General features: G+C 41.3%; 1 protein-coding gene across 3 annotated transcripts in view; it reads right to left on the bottom strand.

Annotated features, from left to right (window-relative positions):
• Positions 1–12143, bottom strand: part of pi4kab (phosphatidylinositol 4-kinase, catalytic, alpha b) — a 166941-nt gene that overhangs the window by 25059 nt on the left and 129739 nt on the right. For all 3 annotated transcript variants that reach the window (XM_060843454.1, XM_060843455.1, XM_060843456.1), the window contains one exon: positions 263–430. In XM_060843454.1, coding sequence (XP_060699437.1) covers positions 263–430 — 168 coding nt within the window. The remainder of the gene's footprint in view (positions 1–262; positions 431–12143) is intronic.

The raw sequence follows: 12143 nt of genomic DNA, 5'->3' as shown, positions 1-12143 counted from the left end.
AAACACCTCGATTATAATGAGAATGACCTGAAAAACTGCGACAGGACACGTGCGCGGCCGTTCCTGCGACAGGTCACGTGCGCGGCCGTTCCTGCGACAGGTCACGTGCGCGGCCGTTCCTGCGACAGGTCACGTGCGCGGCCGTTCCTGCGACAGGTCACGCGTACGGTCATTCCTGGAAGAGTGTGTAATATGCAAGACTTCTAATACATTCAAAGCTACATTCTCTGAGCAGTTAATTCATAAAGTATTCGCATCTTACCGGAGGAAATGAACGCAGCACTTTTACAGCATACTGTGCAGTCAGTGGATGTGGTGGATACAAACTCGAAAAGTAAGAGAGGGCAGTGGGTGGATCTGTAGGCGCCCAACACAAAATATGGCTCAACTCTGGGGCATCCGCATCAATAGTATGCAAAGTGACCAGATGCTACAAAACAAGCAGGGATTATACACTTTAAACTACAAACAGGAAATCAAGATTGGGTATCAACAATTTTACAAAAATTTACTTTTTAATTGGATTATCATTGAAATAAAAAGAAGTCACAACTTTAACAGATCCATTTTACAGTTTTACCAATTGCAGTTATACAAATTATTCCAAGAAGCCCTAAAATGTAATACATGAATACAGCACAAAAAAACTATTTTGAAAATAAAAAAATGCTGGAAATCACAGCAGGTCAGGCAGCATCGATGGAGAGAAAGGAATCTAACGCTTCTAATCTCTCTATGGATGCTGCCTGACCCGCTGTGATCTCCAGCATATTTTGCTTTCAGTACAAATTCCAACATCTGCAGTAACTTCCTCATACAAAAAAAAACTATTTCCCACTTGTTTTTCATATTATTTTGTGCCTATTTTCTTCTACTACCTTTAAGCGATGTGCATTTCCATACGCATTCTTTAGTCCTCCCATGTAGGTGATCAACCAGCTTCTCACTCCTCCCACTCAACCAGCAATGGTTACTCTTCCCTTGCTTTCACAAATTCATCTCATCACATTTTGGCCAGTCACCAAAAGACAGAGTCATAGAGATGTACAGCACAGAAACGGACCCTTCGGTCCAACCCGTCCATGCCGACCCAATCTCGTCCCACCTGCCAGCACCCGGCCCATATCCCTCCGAACCCTTCCTATTCATATTCCCATCCAAATGCTGCTTAAATGTTGCTATTGTACCAGCCTCCACCACTTCATCTGGCAGCTCATTCCATCCATGTACCAACCCTCTGTGTGAAATGGTTGACCCTAGGTCTCTTTTATATCTTTTCCCTCTCACCCTAAACCTATGTCCTCTAGTTCTGGACTCGCAGACCCCAGGGAAAAGACTTTGTCTATTTATTCTATCTATGTCCCTCATGATTTTGTAAACCTCCATAAGGTCACCCTACAGCCTCCGACACTCCAGGGAAAACAGCCCCAGCCTGTTCAGCCTCTCCCTATAGCTCAAATCCTCCAATCCTGGCAACATCCTTGTAAGTCTTTTCTGAACCCTTTCAAGTTTCACAACAACATCTTTCCGATAGGAAGGAGAACAGAATTGCACACAATATTCCAAAGTGGCCTAACCAATGCCCTGTATAGCTGCAATATGACGTCCCAACTCCTGTACTCAATACTCTGACCAATACAGGAAAGCATACCAAACAACTTCTTCACTATCCTATCTACCTGCGACTCCACTTTCAAGGAACTATGAACCTGCACTCCAAGGTCTCTTTGCTCAGCAACACTCCCTAGGACCTTACCATTTAAGTGTATAAGTCCTGCTAAGATTTGCTTTCCCAAAATGCAGCACCTCACATTTATCTGAATTAAACTCCATCTGCCACTTGTCCGCCCATTGGCCCATCTGATCAAGATCCTGTTGTAATCTGAGGCAACCTTCTTCGCTGTCCACTCACCTCCAATTTTGGTGTCGTCTGCAAACTTACTAACTGTGCCTCATAAGCTCACATCCCAATCATTTATATGAATGATGAAAAGTAATGGACCCAGCACCGATCCTTGTGGCACTCCACTGGTCACAGGCCTCCAGTCTGAAAAACAACCTTCCACCACCACCCTGTCTTTTACCTTTGAGCCAGTTCTGTATCCAAATGGCTAGTTCTCCCTGTATTCCATGAGATCTAAACTTGCTCACCAGTCTCCCATGGGGAACCTTGTTGAACACTTACTGAAGTCCATATAGATCATGTCCGTCGCTCTGTCCTCATCAATCCTCTTTGTTACTTCTTCAAAAAACTCCATCAAGTTTAAGAGACATGATTTCCCACGCACAAAGTCATGTTGTCTATCCCTAATCAGTCCTTGCCTTTCCAAATACATGTCCCCTTTTTGCCCTCCTAATTTCCTGCTTAAGTATACTCCTACTGCCTTTATACTCTTCCCAGGATTCACTTGATCTATCCTGTCTATACCTGACATATGCTTCCTTCTTGTTCTTAACCAAACCCTCAATTTCTCTTGGTGAAAGGGAGTACTGCAGATACTGGAGATCAGAGTCAAGATTAGAGTGGTGCTGGAAAAGCACAGCAGGTCAGGCAGCAGCCGAGGAGCAGGAAAATCAACGTTTCGGGCATAAGTCCTTCATCAGGGATGAATTTCTCTAGTCATTCAGCATTCCCTACAACTACCAGTCTTTTCTTTCACTATCACAGGAATCTAATGTCTCTGGACTCTTATTATCTCATTTTGAAAGACTTCCCATTTTCCAGCCGTCCCTTTACCTGCGAACATCTGCCCCCCGTCAACATTTGAAAGTTCATGCCGTACAACGTCAAAATTAGCCTTCCTCCAATATAGAACTTCAACTTTCCGATCTGGTCTATCCTTTTCCATCACTATTTTAAAACTAATAGAATTATGGTCACTGGTCCCAAAGTGCTCCCCCACTGACACCTCAGTCACCTGCCCTGCCTTATTTCCCAAGAGTAGGTCAAGTTTTGCACCTTCTCTAGTAGGTACATCCATATACTGAATCAGAAAATGGTCTTGTACACACTTAACAAATTCCTCTCCATCTAAACCCTTAACACTATGGCAGTCCCAGTCTATGTTTGAAAAGTTGAAATCTCCTACTATAACCACCCCATTATTTTTACAGATAACTGAAATATTCTGACTAATTAGTTTCTCAATTTCCCTCTGACTAATAGGGAGCTTGTAATACAATCCCAATAAGGTGATTAACCCTTTCTTATTTCTCAATTCCACCCAAATAACTTCCTTGGATGTATTTCAGGAACTATCCTGAGTGCAGCAGTAATGCTATCGTTTATCAAAACTGGCACTCCCCCTCTCTTGCCTCCCTTTCTGTCCTTCCTATAGCATGACCAACTTGATATTAGTATCCATGCACACAGATGAAGAGGGACACTAGATCAACTGAGACAATACATCCATCCTGGGACAGGCTAAACAAAGACATGCACGGGAATTCCTAGAGGTCTGGCATTCAAACCGGAACTCTATTAACAAATATATTGATTTGGACCCCATTTATGAACCTCAGAGAAAGAACTGGAAGTGATATCACCCACCACAACAGGCCAAGACAAAACTAGAAAGCTGGACAGAACACCAGCGCTTCATCGGAGGCTCACTGATTATATTACTTAGCTTGGTGGTGAACTGTCTGAGAACAAACCTACCAGCTCAGCGAGCACACTTACAACCGGATATATTGATATGTGAGAAGCTCAATAAAACTGCATGCAATTTTGAGATACTGTGCTTAACTAGAGAGTGGGAAATGGGAGAAAATAATAGGGATTTCCTTCCGGAACAGTTTAACTTCCAATGCAGCATTCTCCTGCACAGTAAATCACAATTGCTGCAATGCAATACTTAACAGTGTCTGCTCTTAGTTGGACTTCGCTTACATGTTTCAAGTTTTTAAGTTTTGAGTTAACAAGTTTCTGTATGAGAGCACTGACAGTGTCACAATGAAGAGTAACTGGGCAACTGAGACCTTGAAGAAGGGCTTTTGCCCGAAAGGTCGATTTTACTGCTCCTCAGATGCTGCCTGAACTGCTGTGCACTTCCAGCACCACTAATCCAGAATCTGGGACCAGTGTGAATGGAGTAAATAGGATATCTGTTTCAATAACTAGATTGAAAGTTTTTGAAATAAACATCGCAAAGACATAAAGGAATTACATAGCGTGTGTATTCAATGTCAAATCTGATGTAGAGACTGCATAAGAGGTACAGTTAGTAAGTTTGCAGATGACACCAAAATTGGAGGTGTAGTGGACAGCAAAGAGGGTTACCTCAGATTACAACAGGATCTTGGCTAGATGGGCCAATGGGCTGAGAAGTGGCAGGTGGAGTTTAATTCAGATAAATGCGAGGTGCTGCATTTTGGGAAAGCACATTTTAGCAGGACTTTTATACACTTAATGGTAAAGTCCTAGGGAGTGTTGCTGAACAAAGAGCCCTTGGAGTGCAGGTTTATAGCTCCTTGAAAGTGGAGTTGCAGGTAGATAGGATAGTGAAGGCGGCGTTTGGTATGCTTTCTTTTATTGGTCAGAGTATTGAGTACAGGAGTTGGGAGGTCATGTTGCGGCTGTACAGGACATTGGTTAGGCCACTGTTGGAATATTGCGTGCAATTCTGGTCTCTTTCCTATCGGAAAGATGTTGTGAAACTTGAAAGGGTTCGGAAAAGATTTACAAGGATGTTGCCAGAGTTGGAGGATTTGAGCTACAGGGAGAGGCTGAATAGGCTGGGACTGTTTTCCCTGAAGCGTTGGAGGCTGAGGGGTGACCTTATAGAGGTTTACAAAATTATGAGGGGCATGGGTAGGGTAAATAGGCAAAGTCTTTTCCCTGGGGTGGGGAATCCAGAACTAGAGGGCATAGGTTTAGGGTGAGAGGGGAAAGATATAAAAGAGATCTCAAGGGCAACATTTTCACATAGAGGGTGGTACGAGTATAGAATGAGCTGCCAGAAGATGTGGTGGAGGCTGATACAATTGCAACATTTAAGAGGCATTTGGATGGGCATATGAATAGGAAGGGCTTGGAGGGATATGGGCCGGGTGCTGGCAGGTGGGACTAGATTGGGTTGGGATATCTGGTCGGCATGGACAGGTTGGACCGAAGGGTCTGTTTCCATGCTGCACATCTCTATGACTCTATATAAAGGGAATAAAAGAAAAATATGGATTGAGAATGGGAACAAATCATAAAATAAAAAATTCAAATTTCTACATTTATAAATTTCTCTAGTAATTAAAAGCCAAAGAAGTGAGACTTCATAGTAATGTTACATTAAGTTTTTCAGTGTTAGAGAAATTGCTGGCTATAACTAACACATACTATTAAAGGAGTCCTGAGGCTGAAATAGAAAATGAGTTGAAGCAGACAGCAAAGTGGCACTTTCGCATAACTCACGGTGAAGCACCACAACATGAGCAGCAACATCTGAGTTACGTGGGTTTGATCACAAACCTGGTCTTGCCTGCTGTGCCATTTACACAAAAATAACCTTAAACACCTTTGGCTTCACTATTACTTTGACAGTCAATTAGGTAATGTCAACTAATGGCTCTTTCATTAAGTTATTTCACCCAGTCGTTGATAAATGATAAGACATAGGAGCAGAAATTAGACAATTCAGCCCATCGAGTCTGCTCCATCATTCAATCTTGGCTGATAAGTTTCTCAACCCCATTCTCCTGCTTCCTCCCATTAACTCTTGATCCCCATGACACTTAACTGATCTACCGCAGTTTTAAATATACTCAATGAGCTGGCCCACACAGTCTGCTGTGGCAATGGTAGTCTTAACTTCACCATAAAACCTACGTACTGACCAATTGATGAATTGCATACAAAGTAAAGCATTCCAAAGCTAATCCCCCATTACCTATTCTCTCCCCATATCTTATATCTCCACACACTTTAAATGTCAGTCCATTTTTGCCATCCAGTAGAATAGCACCTAGATCAATCACCCTTTGTTGTTATATATCATGCTGCACATAGACATTTCTCCTCAACTTTGAGTGACAATTTTAAATTGTGTTACTAAAGTAGGTCATAGTTGATAGGGCAGTTAGTGTTCTCCTCCCCATCGTTTTTGTCACACCCTAACCCTAGAAAACAACTTGTCCATATTCATTCCAACAAATTATTTTGCCATTGTAAAAACTGCAATGAAATCCCCTCTTTTTCTGATGTAAAGATTCTGTGGGAACAGTATTAGCCATATTCAAGATCATTTGGACGACAGTTTTGAAATTGAAGGGTAACAAGACTGAAAAAGTGCCAGCACTCCTCTCCTTCCACTGAGTCTATAAACTTTTGTCGTTACTGTACATTCGCACACGCTGATACAAGAGCGTGTTGCTCATCCCTATAGTATCTCTACTATACTTTGTTGGCCAATCTCCCAAACTGAGCAGATGTCTGCTGGAATTTATTCACGCAAGCAGTTGTACATTTTGCCAAAGGCAGGGGTGTCACAGCTTTTTTTCATCTTTCTTGCATGGTGTGATGCATGGAGACTTAGAAACAAATTACAGAGGAGGACATACCACACAGAAGCAGGCCATTCAATCTAACGAGCCCATGCTGGAATTTATGCTTCAATTGTCTGCTCCAGTCCTTCCTTATTTACATTTATCAACACAACACTCTATTCATTTCTTGCTCACACATTTGGTTAGTTGCTCCTTAAGTGAAATGTCAATCACTTGAACCACGTCCTATGGTAGCGAGTACCACATCTCACCAACCTTTGAGAAAATAATAATTTTTCGAATTCCCTATTTGATTTGTTGGTGACTATCTGATATTAAATGTCTCTGATATGTTCTTCCCGTCAAGTGGAAATATTTCCTCTGCATCCACCTTCTATAATTTTAAAGAACTCATGCTATCACCCTGCAGCTGTCCTGTCCCGATAATGTTATTCTTCTTTAGCATGGCTAACAAAAGTGCACACTTTGGTCACCCCTTGCAGTGGTAACATATACCTTTTCATGCATGCTGCAACTTAAAAAAATGGATAACGATATTAGAAACTCCCACGTTCTTTTCATCACAGAGCTGACCAGAAATGTTTCCCATTCTTACCACCTGCCATCCACACGTATTGGAAAAATTTAAGTTGACTGACCTGTAATTTCCTGAACTTGTTATATTTCCATTCTTCAATGTAGATATTACATGAGCTAACTACCAATCCTCTGGCACTGTGCCTTTTTAATGCATCTTTAAATAATGCAGCAATACCTCTGCTATCTCTACCCCAGTTTCTTTTCAAATGTGAGAATGCAATCAAATCCAGCCCAGGAGTATATTCTCGAGTTTGTTCAGTTTATTCAATAGATCCCTTTTCTATTGTAAATGCATTGGTCTCATTACTTATCCGATCATACAATATCATAGCTACCCATCCTATTTCCGTGGTAAATACTGAAGTGAAATTATTTATCTCCTCTCTATTGTTATCTATTGTATTACCCAGTGCATTTTTTTTCAGTTCTCATCTCAGAGTTTTAGGGTAATCGCTTAAAAGGTTTACATCTACAGTCTCATTAATTCATGTGCATCTCAAATTCAAGATTGCAGCAAATGATGGTGTTTTAATTTGCATTGGTACAGAGCTTTCAGAATTGCAGGATATCTCGAAGTGTTTTATAATTCATGCAGTACTGTTTTGAAGGGTAGTAATGTTTGTATTGGAGAAATGCAGCAGCCAACTGGCACTCAATTTCCACAATTAATAATATAATTATGGCCCAGCAACCTGTTTTAGTGTTGTTGCTGGGGAATAAATACTGGACAGGGCATGAAGGATAATCTTAACTTTTATGTGATTACAAAAAGTTAAATAATGGACAAGGTGGTTAAAGGTTATTACTTTATTTCTGACATGAATTCCTAAATCAGAATAATTTAATGGAAGGGAAATTCTGCAACAGCACCACGGAGATCATTACATCTCAGGGCTAAATAGATTTGTAAGAACCTCTCCAAACAACAACTTTATTAGCAGCAGGAACAGTAGTAAATGACTTGGGAAATTCTAATGATGGTGCTCAATGATCTGCTATTAATGTGAATGACAGGACAGTGCTAATGAACAAGTTGTGAAAAAGACATGAAATATTTTCCATAGTTTATTCAGAATCATTACATAATTGATTCAAAGGCCATTTGACCCATCTTGCTATTGTCATCTCTCTGGTAGAACTCACTCAAATGAGTCTCACTCTCCTGTTTTTTTTTCCCCACTGTCCTGCTACTCTTCTTTGTTAAGTCAACTCTCTTTTTGAATCACCCTTTCTGGCAGAGTATCCCAGAGCAATGTTAAATAAAAACTAGTCTCCTCACGTCAGCTTTGCACTTTGTTTTTACCAATTACTTCTGATTTGTATCCTCACAGTACCTCCTCTTTGTCACTGGAAACAATTTTTCCTTAATGACTATCAAAACTATTCATGACTTTGATCACCTCTATCAAATGCACTCTTCACCTTCTGCGCTCTAACAAACATGAAACTCACTTCTCCATTATTTCCACGTAATGGAAATTCCTTATCTATAGCCCATTCCTGTGGATCTCGTTTGTACCTTCCCCTATTTCAATTCTTGAAATCTTTCATGAATTGGGGTGCCCAAAAGTAAACACAATACGCCAGCTGAGGCCAAACCACTTCTTTTAAAATAATATTTTTAGATAACTACTTTGCCTTTATATTCAATTTTTTCTATTGTTGAAACCACGTGTTCCATTTGTATTTTCAAACAGCTTTCTCAACTCACCTTGCCATATTAAATGATTCACGTACATATACCCAGGTCAGAGTTCAAGCACATATGCTAATTACAGAAAGCTTAAACATTCCCTTGATAAACCTAATACGACCAATAATTTAAGATGCAATGAAGTCACTTGAGTAAGACTAACAACAGGAGGTAGAAAGCAGAAAGATACATTGGAAAGCAAAAATGAGATGACACTAAGTTTGATCATAAAGATTTAAAGACTGCAGGAAGGAAGGGAGGATGAAAGAATTGAGGACAGTTTGGAACTCCAGAGTTCTAAGATTCGTAGGAAATAAGGAACTGCACAATTTATTTCCTCGCAACACTCTTGAAAGGAAAAGGAATAATGTAAAGCCTGAAATGGGGATCAGTAACATAAGACCAGTAGCTGGGATACAACAAAGGTCAATATCAATGAGACAAATGATGACATCAAACAAGTTAGATTGATTTGCAGGGTGTAAATTAGTATAGAACATTACCGAGAAAACAGCTGAGGTGACTTATGGATGGATAGTGATTCATCATCAAATCCCTCACTATTAACATCTTGGGGGGGGCGGGGTTTACCACTGACCAGAAACTGAACCGGACCTGCCATATAAATATCATGGCTATAAAAAGCAGGTCAGAAGCTGGAAAATCTGCAGTGAGTATCTCACCTCCTGATTGGCCAATGGCCACTGTATTCAAGGTATAAATCAGGAATGTGACTGAATTTTCTCCATTTGCCTGGTTGAGTGCAGCTTGAAAATCACTCAAGAAGCTGGTCTCCATTCAGAACCTAGCAGCCCTCTTGACTGGATCATCATCGAAGAACTGCCACATTCACTCCGCAGCAGCACCAAATGATCAGTGTGTATAGCATCTACAAAATGCTCTGCAGTAGCTCACCAATGCACCTCCAAAGGCAGATTCCAAAGTTGCGACCTCTACTACGGACATCGCTAGCTGCAAGTCCCCCTTAAAGTTACACACCATTTCTTCAAAATGCTGGAATTCTCTCCCTATCACTGTGGATGTATCTACACCACACAAAGGCATTCACAACTACATTCTCAAGAGCAATTTAGGATGCACAGTATTCAATTTTTAAAAGTCTGGCATTTGAGCTGAATTGCAAATGTGTTGCTGGTCAAAGCACAGCAGGTTAGGCAGCATCTCAGGAATAGAGAATTCGACGTTTCGAGCATAAGCCCTTCATCAGGAATAAGAGAGAGAGAGCCAAGCAGGCTGAGATAAAAGGTAGGGAGGAGGGACTAGGGGGAGGGGCGATGGAGGTGGGATAGGTGGAAGGAGGTCAAGGTGAGGGTGATAGGCCGGAGTGGGGTGGGGGCGGAGAGGTCAGGAAGAGGATTGCAGGTTAGGAGGGCGGTGCTGAGTTGAGGGAACCGACTGAGACAAGGTGAGGGGAGGGGAAATGAGGAAACTGGAGAAATCTGAATTCATACCTTGTGGTTGGAGGGTTCCCAGGCGGAAGATGAGGCGCTCCTCCTCCAGCCGTCGTGTAGTTGTGTTCTGCCGGTGGAGGAGTCCAAGGACTTGCATGTCCTCGGTGGAGTGGGAGGGGGAGTTAAAGTGTTGAGCCACGGGGTGATTGGGTTGGTTGGTTCGGGCGGCCCAGAGGTGTTCTCTGAAGCGTTCCGCAAGTAAGCGGCCTGTCTCACCAATATAGAGGAGGCCACATCGGGTGCAGCGGATGCAATAGATGATGTGTGTGGAGGTACAGGTGAACTTGTGGCGGATATGGAAGGATCCCTTGGGGCCTTGGAGGGAAGTGAGTGTGGAGGTGTGGGTGCAAGTTTTACATTTCCTGCGGTTGCAGGGGAAGGTGCCGGGGGTGGAGGTTGGGTTGGTGGGGGGTGTGGAGCTATTACTGATCCAGTTAGCATAAGAGGTAAGTTGATCAAGATATTGTTTACACCCCTTCATGTGAAACGGGTCTCTGTATTCTTTAACATCTTAGGTAAGTGAGAAAATATATTGCAATGATGCATAATTTTAATCTTTTTTTCTTTTATAGGATGTGAGCAGCACTGGCAATGTCAGCATTTTTTCTGCCCATTTAAACTGCCCTTGAACTGAGTCTTTTGTTCGAGGTCATTTCAGAAGGAAATCCGGAATCAACCACATTGCTGTAGGTCAGGAGTCACAGGTAGGCCAAACCAGAAAGGATGGTAGGTTTCTTACGACATTTGATAGTAGGGTCATGGTCACCATTACTTAGTCTACCTGTTAATTCCAGACTTTATTAATTGAATTTAAATTCCATTAATACTGTGTAGGACTGGAATCCACAGCAAAACGATTACCGCCACTACACCACAATCACCCAGTAAATTAAACTAAAATTGAATGCTCAAGCTGGTCTCATTGCTCCTGGGCTGGGATTAGGAAAGATCATCAGCCAGGCTAGCAAATGACTTCGTTCAAGAAAAGCACACTGGAAAGAACAAGATCAGAAATAGCCTAACACTCACTATAACATTCATAAGTGAATACTGATCACTGCAATGAAGGAATCCCAGCAACAGTCAAGAAATGAAGATGCGATTAAATACCATTGTCGCAGTCACTATTTTTTCAATGTCTTGAAAGGTTCCCAGAATGAAACGAATGTTGAAGTAAACTGAATTCAAGTGCTGACAGATGAACAATGTTTCATGCTTGCTTTCTACAATATTTGATAAACGTACGAAAATTGTGACTACATTGCAAACTAAAATATGTAGAAGGAAAAAGGGGTTAACTTTGCAAACAGTCAGTTAGCTCCATGCATTTCTCAACCACCTGTATTTGCCAGAAACTTCACCTTCAATTTATTGTTTACTTTCAGTGTGTAATAAATCTGTCATTTTGCCTACGATAAAAAAGTAAATTTTTTAATATCTCCTGGAATGTTGGCTGGATAATTGAGTTTCTTGACAGATTGCTTCATTGTATTCCAAGCCAGTCAGCAGAAAAAGGAACAAGTTCCCCTTTCAATGTTCCAAATGCCAGAGCCAGGATTATAAAATGAAGATTATGCTTACAAGAAGTCCAGATTTAATTAATTACCTTACTCGCAAATATCCTGGGGTGAAAGTGTGTAAATGGATTCATTGTTAGGTGCATTCTTCCTTCCCACCTTTGTCCCATCTGTAGCAAATAGCTTTGCATGATAATATTTTGATTGTTCTATTCCACAAAGTATTGAGGGGCATCCCTAAGATTTCATTTCCAGAAAAATACCTTCAGTTTTAACTTTTATAATAAGATCACAATGGTGAACAATGACCTTTCAGCCCAAGTTACTGTACCCAGCCAGAAAGTCTATATATTCCACTATTTTGTATCTAACTACCTTGTAACA

This window comes from Hemiscyllium ocellatum, chromosome 24, assembly GCF_020745735.1.
Source record: "Hemiscyllium ocellatum isolate sHemOce1 chromosome 24, sHemOce1.pat.X.cur, whole genome shotgun sequence".
Taxonomy (NCBI): domain Eukaryota; kingdom Metazoa; phylum Chordata; class Chondrichthyes; order Orectolobiformes; family Hemiscylliidae; genus Hemiscyllium; species Hemiscyllium ocellatum.
This window is presented reverse-complemented; position numbering and strand designations above follow the sequence as displayed.